At 37.3% G+C, this 26270-nt stretch overlaps 3 protein-coding genes across 16 annotated transcripts in view; 2 read left to right on the top strand and 1 right to left on the bottom strand.

Moving 5' to 3' along the window:
* arvcfb (ARVCF delta catenin family member b) overlaps window positions 1–10980 on the top strand; it is a 180442-nt gene extending 169462 nt beyond the window's left edge. For 10 of the 13 annotated variants that reach the window (XM_042723925.1, XM_042723924.1, XM_042723926.1 and 7 more), the window contains 6 exons: window positions 423–534; window positions 2785–2872; window positions 4278–4331; window positions 5000–5091; window positions 7156–7268; window positions 8489–10980. In XM_042723925.1, coding sequence (XP_042579859.1) covers window positions 423–534; window positions 2785–2872; window positions 4278–4331; window positions 5000–5091; window positions 7156–7257 — 448 coding nt within the window. In that variant the 3' untranslated portion in view covers window positions 7258–7268; window positions 8489–10980. The remainder of the gene's footprint in view (window positions 1–422; window positions 535–2784; window positions 2873–4277; window positions 4332–4999; window positions 5092–7155; window positions 7269–8488) is intronic. The other 3 variants (XM_042723928.1, XM_042723927.1, XM_042723930.1) reach the window with 3 other exon arrangements.
* A 593-nt stretch (window positions 10981–11573) lies between these two features.
* On the bottom strand, window positions 11574–17606 carry naaladl1 (N-acetylated alpha-linked acidic dipeptidase like 1). Its single transcript, XM_042723921.1, has 19 exons — window positions 17336–17606; window positions 17025–17197; window positions 16747–16868; window positions 16017–16136; window positions 15665–15854; window positions 15491–15584; window positions 15300–15404; window positions 15116–15201; window positions 14583–14702; window positions 14255–14340; window positions 14098–14161; window positions 13945–14012; window positions 13778–13866; window positions 13601–13694; window positions 13430–13511; window positions 13155–13328; window positions 12929–13016; window positions 12179–12271; window positions 11574–12032 (listed from the first exon to the last, which is right to left on the bottom strand). Exons 1-19 carry the CDS (start codon window positions 17530–17532, stop codon window positions 11855–11857), a joined length of 2223 nt encoding a protein of 740 aa, XP_042579855.1. The 5' UTR covers window positions 17533–17606; the 3' UTR covers window positions 11574–11854.
* A 644-nt stretch (window positions 17607–18250) lies between these two features.
* Window positions 18251–26080, top strand: erap1b (endoplasmic reticulum aminopeptidase 1b). 2 transcript variants are annotated; one of them, XM_042723918.1, is made up of 19 exons: window positions 18251–18522; window positions 19327–19834; window positions 19942–20080; window positions 20232–20366; window positions 20493–20613; window positions 20701–20855; window positions 20963–21076; window positions 21187–21318; window positions 21424–21555; window positions 21890–21973; window positions 22066–22223; window positions 23044–23123; window positions 23338–23521; window positions 23667–23823; window positions 24666–24850; window positions 25031–25192; window positions 25265–25405; window positions 25483–25564; window positions 25693–26080. In XM_042723918.1, exons 2-19 carry the CDS (start codon window positions 19344–19346, stop codon window positions 25861–25863), a joined length of 2823 nt encoding a protein of 940 aa, XP_042579852.1. In that variant the 5' UTR covers window positions 18251–18522; window positions 19327–19343; the 3' UTR covers window positions 25864–26080. The 2 variants fall into 2 exon arrangements, with proteins under 2 accessions (XP_042579852.1, XP_042579853.1); XM_042723919.1 differs by lacking the exon at window positions 18251–18522 and adding an exon at window positions 18624–18818.
* Window positions 26081–26270: the final 190 nt, after the last annotated feature.

Here is a 26270-nt window from a genome sequence, read left to right as displayed (position 1 = left end):
CAGCCACAAGAGTTGCTGCTCTTTGATGTGTCTTATTTTTATCACCACACATGTCATATTTAATATATGCATGTGAAAAACATTTATACCATTTCAGCTTGAGCATGATTTTACCCAAAACTAAATATTGATTGTGAGAGATTAACTTTTTAAAGAGTACATGCTAGACTGGAGAGTGCCTACACGGCCTCTCTCTATCCGTCTCTGACTCTGGACATGCGGCTTTGAAGTCGTAGGATCCTGGTAATTAAGTGAGGATCACAGAAAAAGCTAATGAAGTGAAAAGAGAGAAATCTATGGCCACATGGGTTGGAGATTGGAGCCAAAGTGACTCTGCGATGCTGGGATGACTTTGAATTTGAGAGTTATTCCACTGGGTTCTAGATTTCAACTCTCTTTCCCTCCATGTTTATGTATTGCAGCCAGTCAGCAAGGGAGACCAAAGCTGCTTCCCATGTACTACAGACGGTTTGGAGCTATAAGGAGCTGAGAAACGGCCTGACCAAGGATGGCTGGAATAAAACACACTTCCAGGTAGACCGAAGCATAAACACACACAAACACTCTGATTTCTCAGTTATTCTTATACCAAATTCTAAAGTGGAGAAGGGTAAATCTCGTGAAGAAATGTCTGGGTCACACTTCACTTCAAAATGTAAAGAAATTAATAAGAAAGTATTTGCATAGTGAAAATGGAACATTAATAGAGTGTTATTTTCATGAAAATCTAGCAGAATCATCCTCCCAAAATTCTTATTAAAAAAAAACACTCCTTCTCATTAATGTAATATATTCCTGTCTGGACACCAGGGGCGTAGTTTGTGGGGGGATGTGGGGTGTAACCCACCCACCCTCCCCCACCCAATATTTATACAATGGTTAATGGAAACCTCAAATCAACTCGAGAAGAGTGATAAGATTTGCACGAGCTGTTCCTGTCACGAAGCTGATGGTCAAATATGTGATCTATTTGAATTATTTTGAGAAACAGCCACTTTAAAATGCTATGGAGAGAGTCTAACAGTAGCTAAAAAAGGCAAATAAACTAAAAAGAGGAGAAAACAGTCTTGAACCAGCACTAACTTACAGTATATTAAAATCTTTTTAAACTAACACAGACTGATATATTTCAAATGTTTATTTCTTTTAATTTTGATGATTATAACTGACAACTAAGTAAAATCCCAAATTCAGTACCTCAGAAAATTAGAATATAAATTAAGACCAATACTAAGAAATGATTTTTAGAAATCTTGGCCAACTAAAAAGTGTAAAAATGAGCATGTACAGCACTCAATACTTAGTTGGGGCTCCTTTTGCCTGAATTACTGCAGCAATGCGGCGTGGCATGGAGTCGATCAGTCTGTGGCACTGCTCAGGTGTTATGAGAGCCCAGGTTGCTCTGATAGTGGCCTTCAGCTCTTCTGCATTGTTGGGTCTGGCATATCGCATCTTCCTCTTCCCAATACCCCATAGATTTTCTTAAGTTAAGGTCAGGCGAGTTTGCTGGCCAATTAAGAACAGGGATACCATGGTCCTTAAACCAGGTACTGGAAGCTTTGGCACTGTGTGCAGGTGCCAAGTCCTGTTGGAAAATGAAATCTGCATCTCCATAAAGTTGGTCGGCAGCAGGAAGCATGAAGTGCTCTAAAACTTCCTGGTATACGGCTGTGTTGACCTTGGACCTCAGAAAACACAGTGGACCAACACCAGCAGATGACATGGCACCGAAAACCATCACTGACTGTGGAAACTTTACACTGGACCTCAAGAAACGTGGATTGTGTGCCTCTCCTCTCTTCCTGCAGACTCTGGGACCCTGATATCCAAAGGAAATGCAAAATTTACTTTCATCAGAGCACATAACTTTGGACCACTCAGCAGCAGTCCAGTCCTTTTTGAAGCGAGACACTTCTGACGCTGTCTGTTGTTCAAGAGTGGCTTGACACAAGGAATGCAACAGCTGAAACCCATGTCTTGCATATGTCTTTGTGTAGTGGTTCTTGAAGCACTGACTCCAGCTGCAGTCCACTCTTTGTGAATCTCCCCCACATTTTTTGAATGGGTTTTGTTTCACAATCCTCTCCAGGGTGCGGTTATCCCTATTGCTTGTACACTTTTTTCTATCACATCTTTTCCTTCCCTTCGCCTCTCTGTTAATGTGCATGGACACAGAGCTCTGTGAACAGCCAGCCTCTTTCGCAATAACCTTTTGTGTCTTGCCCTCCTTGTGCAAGGTGTCAATGGTCGTCTTTTGAACAACTGTCAAGTCAGCAGTCTTCCCCATGATTGTGTAGCCTACAGAACTAGACTGAGAGACCATTTAAAGGCTTTGCAGGTGTTTTGAGTTAATTAACTGATTAGAGTGTGGCACCAGGTGTCTTCAATATTGAACCATTTCACAATATTCAAATTTTCTGAGATTCTGAATTTGGGATTTTCCTTAGTTGTCAGTTATAAACATCAAAATGAAAAGAAATAAACATTTGAAATATATCAGACTGTGTGTAATGAATAAATATAATATACAAGTATATAATATAATATATATATATAAAACAAATATGTTATAAAGTTATATTACAGGAAAAACAATAGGTCGAAACAATAGATCTCATTTCCTTGATGCACAATACCGTTTTCGTAAGAAAGTGAAATATGATTCAGACATTTCTTGACGGTTTCTGTGAGGTTCACTCAGAAAGTTCTATTGTAACTGTTTTTTGTGAAGGTTTGTCATTCTGGCCCGTGTTTCTGAAACATTCTCTTCTTGATTCTTCTTAGCCGATAGCAACTGGAACTCCCAAAGGATCCAAGAGTTGCAAGCCTGGCTACGATGATACTACACTCCCCTTGATGGAGAAGAACCAAGGTTAGTGTAAGACCCCAAACAGAGACTTTACAGACCCTGATAACAGCAAATCTGGGTGCTCAGGGGAGCAGACTGAGCGAGGTGCACCTGAGCGAGCATATCTTGTGAACTCTACTACTTTCTGTGTTTTAACACGTGGCACAATGCTTGATCTCTCACCTCCGCTGCTCAGCTGGTGTGTGCAGCTGCCGCATCTCTTGTGCTTTAATCGGTCATTTGAGCAGTTCATATGATACAGAATGATTTATGAGGATCAGACAGCAGATTAATGGGCCTCAGTGTAGGAGCTCATTATTCATTCACTCTCAAGTAAAATGATGGTAAATTACTGCAGTGCTGCAATAAAAAGCACCATCTGTCCACCCAGGGCACATCTCATTGAGAGAGGAGTTAGCATGACAGCTTTGGCTTTTTTTTTTAAAGATTTTATTACTGCTGTTAGCATGGATGCTCATGACAGTGATACATTTGATCACTTCCATCAGTCCCATGCCATTCCTTGCTTGCTTGCCTTTCTGTGAAGAACAGAGCACAAGAGTGACCGCCCACCTTTTCAGTAGCATTTTTCTCACTCATTTTCTCTATAGCTGCAATATAACCAAATTAACCACTATAAACTACTCATGCGTGAACTATTGTGATGGATATTACTGAATCAGCACAACAATAACATATAAAACATTTAACTTAAGATCATTATATTATGTTTGAAATGTATTCTTTAATGTATTTAAATATGCATTACAATTAAAAAATTAATGGATGGTAATGTTTTTGAAAGTCTCTTATGCTTATCAAGAATGCATTTATTTATTCTGAAATACAGTAAAAGTCTATATTGCATGTAAATATAGTTTAAAAAAATTATATTACATTGTAAAATAACTATTTTCTATTGTAATATATTTTAAAATGCAAAGCTGAATTTGCAATAGCCATTCCTCCAGTCTTCACTGTTGCATCTTCTTTCTGAAATCATTCTGATATGCTGATTTGGTGCTCAAAAAACATTTATTTTTATCACATTTGAAAACGGTTATGTTGCTTAAAATTTTATGTGGAATTTTTTTTTTTTTTTTAAATCGTACTGACCCCAAACTTTTGAACGATAGTGTATAGTAATACATAAATTGACTCAGAGTGTAATATGACTAATTTGATAGTCATTCTTGTGCTTTATGGCAGTGGGTGGTTACTTGAGTCAGACTGCCACTGTTCTCACTTCCTGTGTCTTATCTGATTGGTGTCTCTCGCTTCAGAATAGTGGATAGTTTAGGATTTCACAGAGAATTATGTGTTTAAACTACTTTTTCAACATTTCTAGATTTTATACTTAAATTGACATTCTAAAAGTGATCGTGAGTATTAGTGGCATGAAGAATCCAGCCTGTAAAATGCTTTGCAGGCAACAGAGGGTGTAGCGGAGGGGATATGATACCTATGGACGAACTCGGTCCAGGTAAGACAATGTCGGCATGCCCTCAAAAAAAAAAAAAAAAACCCTACAGACTTATGTGGTTTTGTAAGGATGCAGAACCATAATCCCTCTAATTGCATTCCCCCTAAAATTCCTCCCAAGCAATGTTGTGATTAGTTTTAAAAGTAATTGAATTTGAACTGCCTTTCTTTTTCCTTGAAGAGTTTTATTCCCAAGCTGTCTGCAATACCCCTCTTTTAATAAGATGTTTGTAGTGTTGTTGTGTTTGGTGTGTTTTGGGCCAATGAAAATTTGAACAGAAGCACAGCTGCTTTTTCGCTACAGAGTACAACCTCTTCATTATGGTGCCGTCTCTCTGATCTTCTCCACTGAAGCAGCATCCTTTCCAAGCCTGACTGACAATAATTGGACAGAGGCTGAGGATGGGGTGCTGCTTGAGTGGGTAGAAGGAAGTGATGAAATGCGATGCCCATGGGGGACGGCTCATACACACGGCCCGCATGCACACAAACACAAAACCCGCACAGTAATCACACACATCACGAGAACATCTGTGAACGCAGCACGTACGGGATGCGCCCAGCTGAAGGTTGAGGGATCTGTCGCTGCTTGTTTGAAGAGCTATGCTGAGGGTGCTGACACACCGATCATGATAACAGAGCTTTTCTGCTTTCTTTCCCTCTCATTAGATGGCTATTCGACGATTGACCAGAGAGACAAAGACTCCAAGTACAAGAGCAGCGACGGTTCATCAGATCTGCAGGAGCGGGAGCCGTTAAAGGTCAGAGCAGAAGTGTCAGAAGCGAGACACGTTTCTACATCTGTTTAATCTGAGAAGGCACACTGCGTGACAGTGCTGTCTGTGGTAGTGGGTAATATCCTCACTGTCTCATTAGCTGCTTCAGGCACCAGCGCTGCAGTTTTGCAGCAGAAAGAGAAATGATATATTAACAGTGATTTTGTGTTGGAGCCACGGTGAAGTGGTGAGTTGTCTAATTAGTGAAAGGAACAATAAGCAATCTAAGCCAAAATAAGCAATTTTCTTCACCAAAACAAAACCAAAGCTGGTTTTCATGCATTGGAAACGTGACCCATGACTGTCCATATTTAAAAGCAGCCTAATGAAAAAAGATCGTAAAGTCGCTTATAATTGGTGGACATGGCAATACTGATTTTATGGCATCATAGATGACCCCAGTATGATGGAAGTTAAAAACAGCAGGTACCATAGAAATATTATGCAATAATATAAAATTTCATCCAAGATGGCAGACAGTCAAGAAAAAATTTCTTTTTATTTAGTACTGAATAGTGTCAATAAAACGTTGAATCTATATAAAAAATCTATATTTAATTAAATAAATATTTAATTAAAAAAGTACATTTTTAAATCAAACTCTCCATTCAAATAATTTCATTGATAATATAATTTGTCTATATATATAGTTCAAGGACTAACAAGGTTGTTGATCCAGTAACATGTACTTGGTGAAATCACGGTCACCATATATATATATATATATATATATATATATATATATATATATATATATATATATACACACACACACACACACATACTGTGCATATACTGAACAGAGCTGGGTGGATTACTTACAAATTCTAAACCGTTACTGATTCCAAATTACATGACAAAAACAACATGAAGTGTATTACATTACATTATCAAGGCTTTCCAAACTCATTAGTTCATAAGAAAACCAAGTTTTTGTATATAATTCAAAGCAAATAATTAATTAATTCATATTAAAATAAATAATATTAAAATGACATCAATTGAAATAAATCAGTAAATTATTAATAATTTATTGCTATTGTGTGAATAATATGTAATCATTAATCTATAAAATAAAGTAACTGTAGTCTGATTACAAGTATTTTAAAATGTAATTTAATCTAATTACAACTACTTAATTTTTGGAATCTGATTATGTAATCAGTAATTATAGCAGACTTTCAGATTACAGTCTATATCTGTCCATATTAAGTACATTTAAACTTGGCTTCCCCTCATACAGTCCGTTGTTAGCCCCATGTTGTGCTTAAATATATAATTAAATATCAGCTTTGTGATTTTTAAAGTCATTAATGTAATGCCTGATGCTGTCTGTTTTCGCGCTCTGACTGGCATCTGTAGGAGAGGGCGACTTGCATATCAAGTGCCTCTGCAGCAGTAGATTGAGTTCTCTTACTCCCTCTTGACTTTATATGAAGTCATCTCATATTATGAGTGTTATCAGAGCCCAGCGTGAGAGTGATTCACTTTTCTGCATCTGCATTCGAGAGAGGCCACACTGTGCTCATAGATGAGCGTGTTCACGGACGCGCTGCATTATTGACGACTACATTTCTGTACCATCTGTAGTCTGTCTCAGCTTTGTGACAGGGCTTTGTATCTCAACAGCTGCCTGCCGTATTTCTTTGTTAGGCTTTCCGGACGCTTTAATAGATGTCATGACAAATTCAGATTTCTGTCGCTGCGACTGTCAGACTGTCAACCGAACAAACAGATTAATGCTTTTCTATTGCCACAATATTTGGCAGACATTAAGGGTTCATTTTTCATCTAATACAATGAAGTTGCTCCCTCTAGGGGTCCCTGTTGGCACAACACGCTTTTTTACCTAAATATCATGTCAAACAATGGTTTGTTGTTTTCGGAATGGATCTTGCATGAATTCACTTCAATGACCTCTCTCTTCTATCCTTTCAAACTGTTTATTTTCCCCTTGAGCTCCCCCCGTTGCAAAGACTAACTCTGGCCTTTCTCTGTGTGTTTAAACTGTTGGTTTTGCTGATTTGAAACCCTCTCCCGTTGCTGCAGAATGACACAAATAGGAAACACTATATCAGGAGCAACAGGCCAACTGTCAGTCTGGTGGATGCTTGTGATGTTAAACCTCAGCCTGTTGACTCCTGGGTCTAAATGCATGCATGGTAGGTTTTATTTGTTTGATTTGGATGTCTGATAGTAGTGGATTTGTTCTCACCCGTCCTGTTCGTGAAACAACGCACACCCTTTGTTATCATTTGCTCTGTCTAACCCAGAGAAGTGCATCGTCTGAATCAAACACTAATCTGATGAGTGCATGTTCAGATCTATATCATTTTCAAATATCATTTTCGTCATGAGGATTGTGAATCAGAATAGAATAGATAACAGATTTCTTGAAAAGGGGAGCATAATTAAGTGCATGTACACTACTGTTCAAAAGTTTGGTGGGTTTTTTATTGTTTTTTTAAAGAAGAGTTTTAAAATACTATTACAACTTTAAATCTTTTTTAATATATTATAAACACTAATTTGTTTTTGTGATGGGCAAAGCTACATTTTTAGCAGCCATTACTCCAGTCTTCAGTGTCACATGATCCTTCAGAAATCATTCTAATATGCTGATTTGGTGCTCAAGAAAAATTTCTTATTGTTATCAATGTTGAAAACCATAAATTTTTTCAGCATAATTTGGCGAATAGAAAACATTTGCAGTATTAGAAATCTTATTACTTACACTTTGGATCAATTTAATGCATCCTTACTGAATATTTGCTAAAACATTATTTAAAATAAATAAATCCGCACCCCAAACCTTTGAACAGTTTTGACTTGTTTTCTGTGGAAAGTGGACTAAAATGATCAAGCTACACTGTGTCTTACATGTTCTCGTAGGCAGTGCTGACTTCTCTGGGCTTGGATCACCATCATCTGTTTATTTTCATTCGCATGCTTGCCAAATATCTGCTCATCATCCCTGCTTTCTTCATCTCATACTGTATCTGTCTGGCAGAAAAGCATCATCAGTTGAATTCTAGTCATATAGAAACAGAATTATTAGATCATTTTCAGAGGCTCTTATTGGTTTGTCTTTCATGAAAACAAATTTGGTTGAAGACAGTTTTATTTTTACATAATATCATATCCGCTTTTAAGTTTGGCTATATATTTAAATCTGCTAAGTTATATAGAAAAAACGTAATTTTGTTTCAACATCCTAACAATCATCCATCCTTCAGTTAACATGCTCAGTTTCATTTGGCAGACATTATCTTGTACATGTTTAGAAATCATGTAATCATGTCTTTGTTTGTGAACATAATTGAAATATCTCTCATTAAAACACATATTAAGTCTGGTAATGTCATCTGATGTCTCCGCGCAGGCTTAGCTAGCAACAGCGCCACATCTTACCACACAAGGATTTCACGAGTCACCACTGCCATTAACCGCAGAGCTCACCGTGATGTGGACTCATCTGAAGACTTTTGCCTAAAAGAGCAGCCACTGTTCGTTCATTCAACAGCCAATATTTTGAGATTTCTCAGCAAGTGAAAAAATACCACTTCTCATATGTACATTCCCACTGGACGTAGTGTACCCAGAAGTGAGGATTTGTTGTCATGGAGCCGGAATGATGGATTGATTTGAGTGTACAGGAAGTGCTGTCGTGGACGTGGACGTGTATTGGAAAGAATTGGATTGAGGGGTAAAAGGAAATAAGAAAAAACTATTTTTGTCAAAACAAAAAATATAATTTCTGCCTATATTATTTTCGTTGTATGTTTCTGCCTGATTACTGTTTGTTTTGTGGATTTGTTTTCCCCAGAAGTGCAGTGAATTGTGATTATTTTTTTATTTTTTTTACCATTTTAATGAAAGTTTGGGTTTTCTAAAGGAGTTGAGGACACTTGTGAAAGGAAGAAAAATAACGTTTTTTTGTTTTGTTTTGTTGTTGATGTTCATTACAATGGTGTGGGGGCACATACAAAGTCTGGGGGGATCTATATTGAACTGCACGCTTTTGCAATTTCTATGTGCTGGCTTTATAAAGCAACTTTAAAGACATATTATCACTGTGTTTGTTTCTTCTCACTGAGAACTGTTGTTCAAAAGCAGGGATTTACCCTGCACAGTGACATCTGCTCATAGCGGAGCTGAAAGGAGGAGAGCTGCTATGCTTTCAGCTGGATTTGGTCTGCTGATCCCATATTCCCTTTGACATGTCCAGCTGCAGAGGCATGCTGGGTAACACTGGCACTTACCAGCTATTGCTTTGTTTATGAGGGAAAAAAAATCGATTTGTTAATATGTAGATTGTGGTATGAGGGATAGTAGGAGGATTAATTTGCTCCTGTTGTCATAAAAGTAGATTTTCAAAGCATTTTATATTTTTGTTGTTTTATAAAAGTGTATATTAGGTTACAAATATAAAAAAAATCATCACAATCATCTTTATAACATTGATAGGTGTGAATCCATAACAGTTTGTTCAGAGCACATTCAGTATTCCGTACATAAAGCATGGCCATGTTTGTATAAAAATGATTAATAATATAATAAACAGTTCATTGCTTTAGTTAAATGTGTATTAAAGGCTGTAGAGTCATTGTCTATTTATATTTTATACTTTTTACATCTTGTTTTGTTAAATGGAAGCATTTCTTTTCAGTGTTCCTTTTTCAATTGGAAAACATGTTTAAAATGATCTGACTGTAAAGAAAGACCAGAATTCATTTCAGAAGAGGAAGCAGGGATAGATACTTCCTTTCATTTCAGCTCCCATACTTTCACATCAAAAATGCATCTGTTGAGTATAACAAAAAGCATGACAAATTTGTAATGTTTTCATTCATTTAGTTTTATGTAATTGAAATTTGGATATTACATTGTGGACACTCAAATGTTCCCACTGTCAGTGTAAAGAAATACTGTGTTATATATATACATATACAAATATGGGCAAACACTGACATACCAAGTAGACCGACAAATTGTTTTGTTTTTATTCCATACAGTTTCCTCATAATGTGAAATGCATCACACACCTGCTTTATCATCTGATTTCTGTCATGTGACTTTATATCTAACTCTCTATAGCAAGGTTTTTTTCCCGTAGTGTTTTAACAAAGACTCCTAATAATGAAATAACAGTGTAATGATTCAATTCTTAAACAGGAAATGTTGTGTACGTTCACATCGAGATCTTTAGCCTTGTGTATGTTCATTATTAATATTTAACTGTCTGTTCCTGACTGCCTTTTTTGCAGAAAACAACCAAAGGATTTTGGTACCGTGTAGTACAAGAGGTTCCCAGAGTGTCAATTTGCATCAGATTGTATATTTATAGAAAAATGGATGTTGAAATGGATTCAAGAGAAACCTACCATTGTAGATATCACTAATTCAAAGCATCAAAACTCAGTATGTGTACAACTTGGTAGCAAATGTGTTTGTAACTATCATGTGCCTTAACCTTTTTCCATGTTAGATGAAAATAAGTGTGTTTTATATGTTTTGTTGGTCCTTAACTGCTCTTTCTCTTTCTCTCTCTGTCTCTATGACACACACACACACATACACACACCTCCTCTCTCTGGCTCCTCCCACTTTCACTCACTCTGTGTTCTCAATGTAGTCTAGACTGGTGGTGGGTTTTGCCTTGTATTATAAACTTTTAAAAGATAGACACATTAAAAGGGTTTGATTATATAGTTGTTAATGCTTTCCTAGCGCTCAAGAACAATGCCACAGTGACCGAATGTATTGTTAATTTTACTAATACCCAGAAGAGAGAATTGCTATTGTTAAAGATAAATACAGGTTTGTAGAATATCACTTTGGTGTGTTTTCAATAAATCATGCCTGAAAAGAGCATATTCTGTCTGTTTCTTTTCATTTCCCCCCTAACTTCCCTAGTAAGAAGTAAAATATTTAAAATACAGTATTCAACATTTGAAGCGGATCAAAAAAGTTCAAAGTTTTGGTTTTAGGTTTTAGGGCAACTTTGATGAAAGGTTTTGATCCACTTCAGATGTTGACTATAGTACATTAGAATACATTTATTTCATTAGTTGGACTTCAGCACTATTTCCACAGAATTAAAGTGTATTAAATACAAAATTAGTTGTTCCAATTAAGCAGACTTTAGGTATACCAGTTTAGTATATTACAAGTATTTTTATTAAGCACATAAATGTGTAAATGTATTTGTAGTATACTGTACTTAGCATGAAATAAATTTATTTCAAATACATTTTAGTGTGTTTATTTTTCACTAGGGTTGAAGGGATCATGCACCAAAAAATTAAAAGAATTTGAATTTGTTTGTTGTTTTGGACCCCACTGACTTTCAGTGTATGGATAAAATCAATTAAAAAAAAACATTTAAAAATGTTCTTTCGTGTTACACAGAAGAAAGAAAACCATACAGATAACCTAAGGGTGAGTAAATGATGACAACATTTCCATTTATGGGTGAACCATCCCTTTAATACACAAGGCACTTTCAGTCTTTATTTCAGAGAAATTATATATTTACTATAAACCTCTTGTCAAAATGATTTTTCAGTTTTTTGTCTCAGTGGGAATGGTATCTGGGAATCTGCTGGGAATGGTAGTCGTAATAATTTAGTTATTTTTTACATTTGTACATGATTCAAACTTTGATACTCCCTCTAGGTTTTTGCAGAAATATTAATTTCAAGAATTTTATTTGGCGAAAACAGTAAAATATTTCTTCCTTTGTGCATTAAATCACATCATCCAGTGTGTGTGCAGCTCCTGCGATGGCCTGTGTGACGATGGATATGTGTTTGTGAGCCTGATCCCAGTCTTCCTTCAGCCCGGTGCTCTCAGCCTTCTCTACTGCATCTGCTAGGCCGGGGAAGGTGGGCACGCTTGATGACCTCGACGCCCATATCACATGCCTGTGTGGTGCCAGAAAGCATTACAAGTGATTGCAAACAGGTGTGACATCGCATGAACAAATGGAGAGTGGTTAGGAGGGTGCTGATTAATATTCATAAGGGACTGGTCATTAGTAGCAGGATGTTTTAATAACGCTGCTTCATACCTGAAACCATATTGTTCTGGGAATGCCAACGGGTCAAGAAAAGCCCTGTCCAGCAGCATGAGCTGGTCATTCATTTGGCGAACCTTCAGGGGCCTGTCATGAAGACAGAAGTTTTGTTTCTTCCATTATGACACCACTGCTGGTGGTTTTTACATCACTTTAACCCTCTAAAACCTACTGTATAATATTTGATACACAGATATCTCAGGCATCTAAATTACCAACACGAGCAAACTTTGCTACAAGACCTTTTGTACACACTATTCTACGTGCCTTCTTTCATCTGTTTTTATAGCTTCTACTTTTTAGCAAGTAAAAGGCCTTTTAGTATTTTTTTAGTTAAAAAGTGAATATGAAATAAGATCAGGACTTTGAAGAATGTTTGTATATTACAGTGCATTATGTTTTGCACACAACAATTAAAAGTAGAGCTTCGAATATAAAACCAAGCATTTCAAAATAATCTTAAATAATTGAGAGGCAACTCATATTTTATGTTAAAAAGTTGTTGATTTACATTACAAGCTATCAGACTTTCATCTTTCTCTCTGACCATCTAAATATTAGCAGCAATCTGTAAATGTTTGCTCAGTTTTGGTCTCTCATGCGCTCTGTATTCTCCTCTGTAATATCATGTAAGCTATAAAAGCTCTTTTATATTTTCTAAAGGTTCAATTAGCTGTTTCATTAAAAAAAAAAAGATTTTCTGACAATTATTTTCATATGTCAGGCTCTGCAGTAATAACTTACGTTTCTTTTGCAAGATCTGAATCCCTGATCAAACGGTCCAGTTTGGCGGCTGTGTCACGGAATAACTGCACAGCTTTCTTCAAGGGCTCTGGGATATGAAAAAGTGCTTATTCTCATTGCCACTTTGACACTTATGTACTTCCATCTCTCTCACCTTGTACAAAAAATTTAGGTTGGCAAAATTCACTTCACATCCAAAGCAGTCTGGAAAATCTTGTTAGCTCACCCATAGAGATTCCTTTAGCCGCAAGTTTTTCCTCAAAGGCTGTTACCGCCTGACCGAGGTACTGATCTAGACTTTCTGCATAGTCACTGCAGTTGAAAGGCAGCAGAAGACTGTCAGCCAATCGCACCAGCACGTTCCCTGCTGTCCTGGCTACTGCCTGGTGACTTGTGAAACCTGCATATTGGAAAGTTATTTGAATTTAAAATAGAACAGGCAAAAATATTAAACATTAAAGAGGGATTATAGTGTTGTCTCATTTGAGAAGCTCAGTTCACCTGGATCAATGTATGTAGATGCGTAGTCAAAGGTGTCATAAGCCGTGTGGTAGGCTGGGTAGATTCGCGCTCTTGTTTTGCTCTGCAAAGGGATGGAGTATGTGTTCTTAATATTAACCAACTCTTTTAAATGCAAAGTGCTTGGTTGCATCAGCGCTGCTGACCACATACCCGGTCATAAAAATAAGAAATGTCCATAGACGTTATTCCAAGGTAGTGCATAAAAGCTGCATAATCACTTCCTGCTCCTGTCAAGAAGCCCACACTGAAAATACAATGAACAGTATTGAGAATAATCACCTTGTATTAAAATATAACGTCAAACCATGAGGTATATTGCAAGCTTACTTTGGTATGATCCCATAATTCGGACTGGTTCTGTTGGAATATTGTTTCCAGTTCTCATAGACTGTTGTGGTTGTTCCAGGTGCCTTTACCTGAAAGCACATGACTCATCAAAGCATTATGAAAGTCACATCTCAGATCCGGTAAGAGATAAAGGAATTGTTCCTCACCTGTTTGGAGGCTGTGAATATCACACTCTGTGCTGCTGGAGAAGCAGAAGCCCTGAGAGTCGCATTAGCTGTGGTGGACAGACAACATTTCAGCAAGTAGAAAACATGATGAAAATCATATTCTGATGAAAAGGGGAAATCATCAAGTGGTACCAAACACTGAGATGTCCACGTTGATGTATGCCACAGTGCGTTCACTCAGCTTACTGAAGTACTCCTAAGAACGAACATTTCTTTTAACACCTCTACAGTGTTTTATGATCCAATTCCAGTTTTTTTAGTAATGCTACTGATGTCTTTATTAACAAACCTCTGTGTATTCTGCAGATCCAATAAGGCCAAATTCTTCAGCTCCCCAACTGCCAAAGATAATAGACCTCCGAGGTCGCCATTTCCCTTTCAGGTGGAGAGATACAAATGAATATGATTTGATTTTTGTTATTCTTTCAGATTGTAACTGCCTAGAATTTGATGCATTGTTATATTGCCACCCAGCACTCAGTTTTAAGAACACAATGTTACTTCCATAATACTCATGGTGTGTCATAGCAAATGACTTCCTTTGGGTTATTACAACCAGCCCTATAGTCACATCTAATGGCAAAAGCAGTTTTTTTGTGGATGTCATGAGGCCTGACCTTCCTTCACCATCTTCCCCAGCACTCTGGTGATCTCCAGCATCACTGCTGTGCCGCTGCTGGGGTCAATGGCTCCGTGCACCCAGCTGTCCCTGTGGTTCCCATAAATCACGTACCTGTCTGTACAACACACATACAAAAATACAGTTTGCAAATGCAATTTATTAAGTTCCTCAAGATGTATTTGGTAATATCTAACAAAATGTAACAATAACAATTGCTTCACTAAGGCTGCATTTATTAGATCAAAAATAAAGTAAAAACAGTTATATTGTGGAATTTAGTAACTATTTAAAAGACCTTTTCTATTCTAATATATTTTAAAAATGTGATTTATTTCTGTGATGTCAAAGCTGAGTCATTACTCTAGTCTTCAGTGTCACATGATCCTCAAGAAATCATTCTAATATGCACATCAAGAAACATTTTAGACATTTCAAGTGTGACTTAAGTGTATAAATACTTTTTGGGAACTGTGTATATTGAGACAACGTGTATTTTTGCTAGTTAACGTTATGACAAATCCAACATACCTGGCTCCACACTGCCTCGGATTATTCCCATAACATTTGCTGAATATTCCAGCCTCTCAGTGTTATAAATGTCCAAGTGCACATTGCTGACAGACAAAACATTCTTTTAATTCTGACCAACCTTCAACATTCAACCATACTTGTTCAGACATTACAAGATTAGACACAAATATGCAGCAGTTACCTGTTGTTGAAGGTAGATGTGGATTTGAACCCTGGCCCACCAAGTTTGTATGTGCAGTTAAGTGAGCCTTGCCATTCATTAGGGGCATCATCCCCATCGAGCTCACTGTCACACATAATTCAGTCAAGAATTAGAAGGAAACATTCTTAAAAGTCAGTAACTAAAGAAAGAAAGAAAAACGTTACACTCACCAAATTAATCTTTCAGCATCCTCAAACCCTATTGGCTGTGCTGGAATTGGTGGAATACCTGTTATGTCTTCTTTTGGTATTCTGTAGGTATCATCTACAAATGAAAACATTTACATATGTTGTACCTTATATGTCATTTACCTTATGTGTTTCGATGTCAAAAAACCCAGTTACCCTTTGCAGCTAAGTAAGGTGTTAACAAGTCTCCAAAGTCAATGTTGTATGAGCCTCGCTCGACGCCAGAAGGTGGGAGATACCAGGAGTGAGGGTAGGTTTCACTTTCTGACACCAGGCCATCGTTCATGTCATACGGCTCAGTATAGACCAGCACCCCAACGATTCCAAACTTGGCTGCATTTATAGCCTTTTATATTCATGCCACAGGAGAGTAAAACAGTTTTTACACATTCAAGGCAATAAAACTAGTATACCAACTAGATCTTGTCAGAGATCTGAACTAAAAGCTTATTCTGAATTTTCCTTATCTTGATAAATTCTTGAAAGGTTTTGAATATTGTTTTCTCACTTTTTTCGATCTCCCTTCTCCTCCGTATCTAGTGATGGCGATGGTTCCCGTCAGATCCAGCGTTCTGTTTAACAGCTCATAGTCACTCATTTTACCCTGATTTGCATAGACAAGTTTTCCCTGCATATAAAACAGATGAGTCACTATATTGGACTATATTATAATTTGATTCAGGGATAAATATCACTTTTATAATATTTTTATCATTTTATCTATATCATTTTATCAGCCTTTGATAAAGTTAGTGATACCAAGATATGCTAACAATGAACCCTTGTTTATAAAGTCAATCATGAAACATTAATGAAAGAAAAAACAAAAAGTTATCAGTAGATGAGTTTACAATGGTGTCATATGGTCTGATAGCCCCAAAGGTCATCACACGCTCCGTTTTCTATCTAGAATAATCAAGTGTAATAAAGACATTCGTTTTCATCACTTGCTCAGTCATGTCATAACTTACGTCTGTGCAATTAGATAACAGATTTTCTGTCATGATAACACCTCCATCAAAGAAGACGTTTAAAAAAAATGAAAAAAACTAATATTGTGCTCCAGAAACGTTTATTATTATTATCAAAAGAACAACACTGAAATCTTGAAATTTAAATCTTTCATTAAAAATGTCCCTACTCTTACTTTTGATCTAATTTAAATTATAAACAATGTTTATTTGAAGAAGAATAATATATAAGCATGCATGAACTGTGAAGTAGGTTGTAAAGGACACCTTGACGTTTCCTGCGGGGGAATATGCCGCGTATGGCTGGACCACCTCCGGGTCCTCCTGGTCTGGTTTGTATACCTTCTCTCGCTCTCTTGCCGTAAACTGCACTGTGTTTGCTGGATCAACTAAATGAAACAGTTTTTCATTGTTCATTTTCTTATACATAATTTAACATTTTGTACAATATATGTTTTTTACTGCATTCAGCATGCTAAAAGCAAATCAGCAAAATTTCACAAACTAGACGTTTTGAAACCATGTGACTAGATATCCTGTCTTACCAACAGAGACTTTGTTGGGGCTTGTTTTGTTTGGGAATGACAGATACACCTTGTAGTTTTCCCTCCATGCACTGTCCAAGCCTGTGTTAGGGTCCTGCCATCTCTTCAGCATAAAGTCTACGGTGGCCTCATCTCCAGGGGTGGTGGCCATGTGGGGAACCTTAGTCAGCTCCCTTTGGATAAAGAAGACCAAGTAAATTCTTAATTCACCTGGAAAAAACAACCTCCTACCAAGTGAAATGTTCTTAGGTGTTCTACAAATAGTCTTTGAATCACATACTCGTGTGCGTTCCTCCATATTAATACTTCACCTGAGGTTCTCTCTAAGTTGATTGGTATCCAGTTCTGCAAGGAATTTCTCAATGATACTTTCGTCCACATCCCGAGATGCATCCCGGACCCAGTCTGGCACCGAACTGCCCTTGTCAATTGCAAAGTGTCCCAGCAGAATGCCTATAGTCAAAGCCACTGCTCCTGTGAGGACACCCAACAACACCTCCTTAAGCATAATGTTAGTTTGGCAAAGATCTCAGTGCACCTCCTGAATGTGTCAAACCAGCCCTGTCCTCCTCTAATATAGCCTATGCTGAGGGTGGTGAGTAGGAGGGTGTGAAAAAATCTTAAGTGTGAAGATCATATGGATGAAGGTCAGTGTTTTGTCATTGTACTGCTCACCAAAATTCCTATACCTGATAAGAGAGATTCAACTAAACCATAAAGTTTACTCATTAATGATTTCAGTGAAATGTTATGTCAGACTTTATCTCTGGGTTGACTTTAAAACGACATGTTCTAGTCATACATCTACATGAATGCACACTGAGTTTATAAGCATGACTGTCACATGATATGACCGCCAAAAAAAGTCATATTTTCCACCATCACTGAAAGAAATTTAAATACTTTGTTCCATTCTGCAGCTTTTCATGTTTGTAATTACAATGTGTCCAAAAATGTAGTAGGACTATACACAACCAATGACAATGTTCCTGATATATATATATATATATATATATATATATATATATATATATATATATATATATATATATATATATATATATATATATATATATATATATATTACCAAAACAGAATTTCCCTTGAGTTATGCTTATTCATTCATTCAGTTAAACTATTACAGTATACAATACAGTCTTCCTGGTGGTATTTGAAGGTTCAGGTTCATTTCCACAGACTGGGGAACTGTGGGGGAGGATCTGGCAACATGCGTCTACATGGTTACTTCACTTTAAATGCACCTTTAAATACTGATTGTATTTCTTTTATAGTGTTACCTGAAATTTATATTTAAATTGTCCTACAGCTAATCGGTTAGAGCAGCGCCTTTAATTTAAAAAACAACTTCCCATGATGCAAATGTTGAAGAATTGTATTTTCACTTTCACATTCATTGATTTGAATGCTCAGCTGAACCAACCCTGGATTCATTTTTGAACACATCGAGGATTTTAACTGAAAAGCGTAGTTCGTAATCGTAAGTATTCTGTGATATGAAAATAAACTTGAACTTTATCTCTGGCACGTGACAATACGGTACAGATGACGTTTGGTTGAGAGTATTGCATGCGCAGTGACGTTTCTGTTTACATCTTGATGTTGTGCATAACCGAGTGTAGAATTTTCATTAAATTTACGCATTCGCCGTGCCCTTTCTTTTGAGTCGGATCTTTTTAATAAATCTGTTGAAATCGTTCACAAAACTGGTCAGCAATGACTGAACTGTCGCTCTCGAACATGTAATTTAACGTTAGCCTAATGAGTAGGAAACCGGTAAGCTGATAGTAGAGCATTCTGCACTTGGCTGCATGACATTCTTAACACGTGCAAAACGGCGTTGTTTTTAACAGATAATATTAAAACGATTTATTAAAAAAGCGTTTTATCTATAAATGATGATGTTTTTATGAGCAGAATCATATGCGCAACTAACAGACATTGGACATGTGAAATGGCAATAAACACTCTTATTATTATTATTGTACATAATCGATCTGTAAAGGTGCAACATATGGCTTTACTGGGATGTTTTAAACAGAATATGCCTACGTCATGTAAACGAATTGTTCGAAAGAACCGATTCGGAGAAATGAGATTTCTACAAGAGGGCATAGCCTATGCAGTGTATACAAGTGCATTATTATACACTTTCTCACTAAATTATTTTTAAACAAAGGCGAAAACAGAACTTGTTCAAAGTAATCAACCCCATATTGAGCTTATGAGTTTGTGTTGTATTATCAGAGCTTATAATACATTTTCCCCCCTTTTTCCCCTACAGTGTAGTACTGTGCAGCCATGACTAGCGTTGCTCTGCTTGTGAATCTCATAGTTTTGCCCATTCACCTCTGGGCTGCAGTCACTCCAGAGACCACTTCATTCCCCACATCAACCAGTGGAGAACCATTCCCATGGAACAAGATGAGACTTCCAGACACAGTATCTCCTCTTCATTACCATCTCCTTATCCACCCCAACCTCACAAGTTTAGACTTTACTGGAATGGTGCGGATCCAAATTGAGGTCCACGAAAACACCAAGAATATTATACTGCACAGCAAGGATCTTCATATCTCCAATGCAAGGTTGCTAGATTCAGACATAGGTCAGCTACAGGCCCTAAAGGTGCTGGAGTACCCATACTTCCAGCAGATTGCACTTATATCGGAGCATGCACTGCTGAAGAGGGGCCATGTATATTCAATTCAACTGGAGTTTGCCGCCAACCTCTCTGAGAGCTTTCATGGATTTTACAAAAGCACATATCACACCAGCAAGGGAGACCTCAGGTGAGAACCCTTATGTAAGCACATCCAGTATCTCTCTGAGTGGCTCTGAAAGTGATTTATCATTTTTTAGAAGTAATAATCTGATATTGTGCCAATCACGTTCTCAGGGTTGTAGCTTCCACACAGTTTGAGCCGACTAGTGCTCGGGCAGCTTTTCCCTGTTTTGATGAACCTGCCTTCAAAGCCAACTTTTCTGTGCGGATTCGCAGAGAAGCAAAGCATATTGCCCTCTCAAACATGCCGAAGGTGTTGTTATATTATCCACAGAACCTCCATTGATCAATCCAGCTGTTTTCTGACTAAAACCTGAATAAATCATAAAGTGCATGAACTATTAATCTGCCGTTGGAGACTCTGATTCTTCTTTTGAGTCTACTCTTTTTTTTCTTCACTCCAGCTGAGAACATTAGAGCTGCCAGGTGGCCTGTTTGAGGACCAGTTTGATGTGAGTGTTAAGATGAGCACATACCTGGTGGCCTTCATTGTTTCTGACTTTCTGTCCATCAGCAGAACGAGTCAGCATGGAGTTCAGGTTAGAAGATGATCTGTCTTACATCATTAAAACCAAATCAAGCCCTTATGTACTATAAGATACCACCTCCATCAATTATTACTTTTTGTGATGCTCCATAAATGTATTTATTTGATGTGAATTCAGATTTCAGTGTATGCTGTGCCAGAGAAGATCGACCAGGCAGAGTTTGCTCTGGACGCTGCAGTGAAACTGCTTGACTTCTATGATGACTACTTTGACATTCCGTACCCTCTACCTAAACAGGGTTAGCTCCACTTAGGCATTTTGTCTACTTCTTAAGAGTGCAAAAGGCAGATTTCTGAGTTCACTATTTATATAATCTGCTCTGTAGATCTTGCTGCCATCCCAGACTTCCAGTCTGGAGCGATGGAGAATTGGGGTCTGACCACCTACCGGGAATCAGAACTTCTTTTTGACCCCCACAAGTCTTCTGCTTCTGACAAGCTGGGCATCACGATGATCATCGCCCATGAACTGGCCCATCAGGTGAACTTATGACATCGGTTTACTATTATAGGTTGTATTCTTGTAATCATTTTACATGTTGCTGTGGTTAATTAATTAATTGTTTATTCTTTGTATGTTCTTGTCAGTGGTTTGGAAACCTGGTGACCATGCAGTGGTGGAATGATCTGTGGCTGAACGAAGGTTTTGCCAAGTTCATGGAGTTTGTGTCCGTCAACATCACCAATCCCGAACTGCAAGTTGTAAGTTACCTTTATATACCTTTATTTCCATAATCATAATTTTAAATCACTCTGCATGATTTGGATGAAGATCTGTGCTAATATGAAGACAAATCTTTTTTGTGCCACAGGAGGATTATTTCCTAGAGAAGTGTTTTGAGGCCATGGAGGTAGACTCCTTGAGCTCCTCTCACCCAGTGTCCACACCGGTGGAGAACCCTGCTCAGATACAGGAAATGTTTGATGATGTTTCCTATGACAAGGTGCATAATAAAACTTAATAAAATGTTCCTGTGCAAGATGTTTTTCTTGTTATATTCTTTCAAAAGTTTTTTAAAACCATTTTACGATTGTTAATGCCATTTCAGGGGGCTTGTATTCTGAACATGCTGAGAGAGTTTCTGACCCCAGATGCTTTTAAACTGGGCATTGTGAGATACCTAAAACGCTACAGTTACCAGAATACGGTCAATAGTAACCTGTGGGAAAGTCTGACCAATGTGAGTACACATTACATGTGTGATGCAGATGCATATAACTCTGCAGTAAACTGTGTGGGTTTTCTTATCATTCATTAGTTGCGTATACATTTACCTGTTAAGCTTCCCAGGTGAAATCCAGTCATCATTCTATGCAACCATAGTTGGTTAAGCAAATTTGCCACATGAAAGCTGCTTGTTTTAAAAAAAGACTTGCTGTGCTTCTTGCTACACTATTGAAAATTGATTTTTTTTTGCTCACAAAATTTCACAAAGATTTTAGGAGTACAGGATCAAAATGTCTCATAGTAGTGAGTGTTAACACGGTTTGTCTCAATGTCTCTCTCTGTTATAGGTATGTGACTCTGATGGTCTGGATGAAGGCAGACTGAAGGGTGATGAGTCCTGCCAGCGCTCAGTCTCACACTCTGGAGCTTCTGTGAGTTACTTTGTTACATCATTACTCTGAACTCTCTTTACCCTGTTTTTAAGTGGTGTTGTGATATACTTCTGGGATATTTTATCTTTTAGAAATGGCACTCTGAGGATGAGCTGGATGTTAAGGCTATGATGGAGACGTGGACATTGCAGGAGGGCTTTCCACTCATTATGGTGGAGGTCAAAGGTCGCCAAGTCAGACTAAGTCAAGAGCGTTACCTCAAGAGTGATGACCCCTCACAAACATCCAGGTTTAATATTAATTTCAAAGATACTGATTTTATTTTTTATATGATTTATTCAGGGTTTATACTTTTAGCCCTCTGGTGTTGTACAGTCATTTACGCACACCAAAAAAAAAAAAAAATTCATGGAATTCGATCATTTGAAAAGGTAAAACGGTACTGAAAAAAATAGTCACACATGTATTGTTTGCGGTAAAAATGACCGCATTGGAAATGATTGGGAAGCTAATTTCATCTAGTAGAAATGTTTGGTACTGTGCCCAAACAAAAAACATACTGAAACATACTAATAAACTTTATTGTTTTACTTTTTAAACATTTCTCACTTCAGCACTAATTGGTCAAGAGTCTTCTTTAAAAAGAGACCAAACTTAAGTCTGCATCCAAAGCATTTAAAAAACACCAGAGGGTTAAAATGCTGTCACATAAAATGCTAAAACAGTGGGGTAGCAGTGAATCATACATATCGTGAACAAGATGAATTATTATCAATGTATGGATCAGAGTCACGGCTTTCCACACATAATTTTTTTTTTTTTAATTATATCCTTGTATGTGCACAGATATAAATCATTTACAAAGTAAAATCACTCACAGGAACAAATGTCTCTGCCATGCAGATATTCAACAACAATATCTCACAGGAGACACATTGCCAGCGATCATGAACTCTTGCTGAAAATGAATAAATTCCATTTGCTTTGTCACAGCAAGTCCCTCTTTGTGTACATTGGGCTTTATAAAGATGTATTGACTTACTTTCAGACTCTTCATTTTCCTCTTTTTTTTTTTTTTTACACTTAGTTGTAAATTCTTGATCTTACAGCTTCCTGTGGCACGTTCCATTGACTTACATTACAAGCGGCTCAACCACAGTGCACCGCTTCCTGCTTAAGACAAAAACAGGTATTTGTTTTAATAGAATTATTTAATAATATTACTAATTTTATGCTAATATTATTAACTAATAACATATAATATATTGTTTTGATAATAATTTGCATTCATTTGTTTTAAAGTTTTTAAAATGTCAGTGTTTAGACATCTCTAAAGACTGAAAGATCATCCATGGAACAATGTAGCCCTGATTTCTAACATATCTTTGTGTATGTCATCATAGATGTTCTGTATCTGCCGGAGGAGGTGGACTGGATCAAGTTTAATGTGGACATGAGTGGATATTACATTGTGCACTATGAGGGTTCTGGCTGGGATGACCTGATCACGCTGCTCAAACGCAATCATACAGAGCTCAGCAGCAATGACCGGGCCAGCCTCATCAACAACGCCTTCCAGTTGGTCAGGTCAGTCCTCATTCATCTGCATACAGTATGTGCTCTTATTGGTCAATGTATCAGGAGTCAAACAAGTCAATGTAAAGTACTGCAGATCATACAGTAAAAGTGTTGGCAAGCTTTAAAATCATCCTTCTCCCTGTGTCCTGGACAGTGTTGGTAAGCTTCCGCTGGATAAGGCTTTAGACCTGACCCTGTACCTAAGCAAGGAAACTGAGATTATGCCAGTGACACAGGGCTTCAGTGAGCTTGTGCCCCTGTACAAACTGATGGAGAAGAGAGACATGGTGGAGCTGGAGAACCAGATGAAGGTCAGTCAGGGATCATTTACTGTGTTTTTGACCTCCTAGCTTGTGGATTCATTTATTCATCATTCAGATTTCAGAAATCAGCTTCTTTACACAGCTTCTGTGTAATTCTGAGAATAAAACTAAAATGCATCTTGCCATTTAATAATAGATAATTCAATGGTGCAGTAAAAACAGTAATATTGTGAAATATTATTACAATTTAAAATAACCTTTTTGTTTGTTTGTTTTAATATAGTATAATTCATTCCTGTGACTGTAAAGAGTTTTCAGCAGCCATTACTCTAGTCTTCAGTGTCACATGATCTTTCAGAAATCACTCTAATATGCTGATTTAGTGCTTAAGAAACATTTCAATGCTGAAAACAATAGTGCTGCTGAAACAGAATTTATTTTGAATAGAAAATGTATAAATGTTTTGCTGTCACTTTTAATCAATCCAGTGCATTAGAAGTATTAATTACCTTTTTTTTTTTTAATCTTACTGATGCCAAACTTTTGAACAGTAGTATACATTATAAAATGTGGTATGGAAAAACTGTCATTTTGTCATCTGGAAAATTGTGATTTATCCTGGAAGTTAAATACATTTTAAAAATGTCTTTGAAATTTCTGTAATGAATATAGAGTTTTCTAGTTATGCTAAAGTATCTAAAGTATTTAATTGGCTAGAAAAAAACTGACCGACAAGGGCTTTCATCATCGTTTTAGCAACTCTTTATTGTGATTATGTAAAGCATATTAAATTACCATTTTGTATGAAGCGAGTTGTATAAATAAAGTCACCGTGCCTTATTCCCTGCTGTAGATGTGTAACTAATGCTGGTTCTTTTGCTGTGGTCCAGGGCTACATACTGCAGCTGTTCAGGAAGCTCATAGACCAGCAGTCGTGGACTGATGATGGCTCTGTGTCTCAGAGGATGCTGCGCAGCTACCTGCTCCTGTTCGGCTGTGTGCGGGGTCATCCTCCCTGTGTCAGCACAGCTACCCAGCTCTTCAACCAGTGGAGGGACTCAGATGGGAATATGAGGTGAGAGGTCAACATTTTCTTTCCTTTCTGAAACTTCCATTTGAACAATGAACACTTTGGTCTACACTGTTACCATTAAGACTTTGGAGAAGTGATACGTTTTCTTTTTCCCTCCCTTAATGAACAAACAGTTAGGAGAAATTGATTATTTTTGTCCTTTTTTGTCTCTCCATCCTCTAGTCTTCCTAATGATGTTACTATGGCTGTGTTTTCTGTGGGTGCCCAGACTGAGGATGGCTGGGAATTCCTGTTTGAGAAGTACAAGGAATCTATGTACGCCTCCATGAAGAGTAGGATAAAGATGGCCCTCACAACCAGCCCTCTCGATCACAAGCTAAAATGGTGAGACATTCAGATAAACAGCAGTTTAGGAAAATGAGAATTATCACTCATGTCATCCTTTATTTGTTTCAGGATGATGGAGCAGAGTCTGGTGGGAGAGGTGATGAAGACTCAGGATCTGCCATATGTTGTGACTTCAGTCAGTATAAATCCTAAGGCCTACAAACACGCATGGGACTTTTTAAAAGCGAACTGGGACTCCCTGATTAAGAAGTAAGATACTGATTTAATTATACACACAATAGTGGGATATTCTGAGCCCTTTAATGACTTTGAATATTTGTTTATAGGTTTGATCTTGGCTCACCCTCTGTAGCGCACATGGTAGTGGGAGTGACCAACCAGTATTCCACCAGAGAAATGCTAGCTGAGGTAGGTATTTTATACAAATAATAAGGACAACAAATAATTAGGAGCTTTCATCAGTTGGTCTAGACCAAAAACACATCTTATACTGTAATCAGAACACTTTATTACATTGTGTTTCTCTGCTTCATCAGATTCGTAGTTTCTTCAGTTCCTTGCGGGCTGAGACCGGAGCAGAATTGAGATGTATTCAGCAAGCCCTGGAGAACATTGAAGAGAACATTCGCTGGATGGACAAGAACCTCCCACTACTGAAGGCCTGGCTGCACAGACACTATGACCAGCACAAAAATACAGAGCTGTGAAGCACTTATACTGTGAATGTATACATTTTATTATGCATTTTAATATAATGCAAGAGTTTTGATAAGATCTTTGGTTTGCTAAAGTGTGTGAAATAACTGATTTGTGAATACGGGGTGAATATTTTTGAAGAGCTGTGCCATTGCTTGTAAAGGTCAGATTTAAGAATCTCATCTGTCTCCAACCTTTCATATTGAAATGAAATTCTTGTGAATTGGATTACTTTTGTAATAGCTTTTATTTATTTTTTGTCTTAGACTGTTTTGTCCTTGCAATCAACCCTTTTAAGAAATCAAGATATTTTGCTGCAACTTAGACTTATATACCAGCAATCATTTATACTATATATATATATATATATATATATATATATATATATATATATGTGTGTGTGTGTGTGTGTGTGTGT

This window comes from Cyprinus carpio, chromosome B5, assembly GCF_018340385.1.
Source record: "Cyprinus carpio isolate SPL01 chromosome B5, ASM1834038v1, whole genome shotgun sequence".
Classification (NCBI taxonomy): domain Eukaryota; kingdom Metazoa; phylum Chordata; class Actinopteri; order Cypriniformes; family Cyprinidae; genus Cyprinus; species Cyprinus carpio.
The sequence above is the reverse complement of the archived record's forward strand: the minus strand, read 5'-3'. Positions and strand labels throughout refer to the sequence as shown.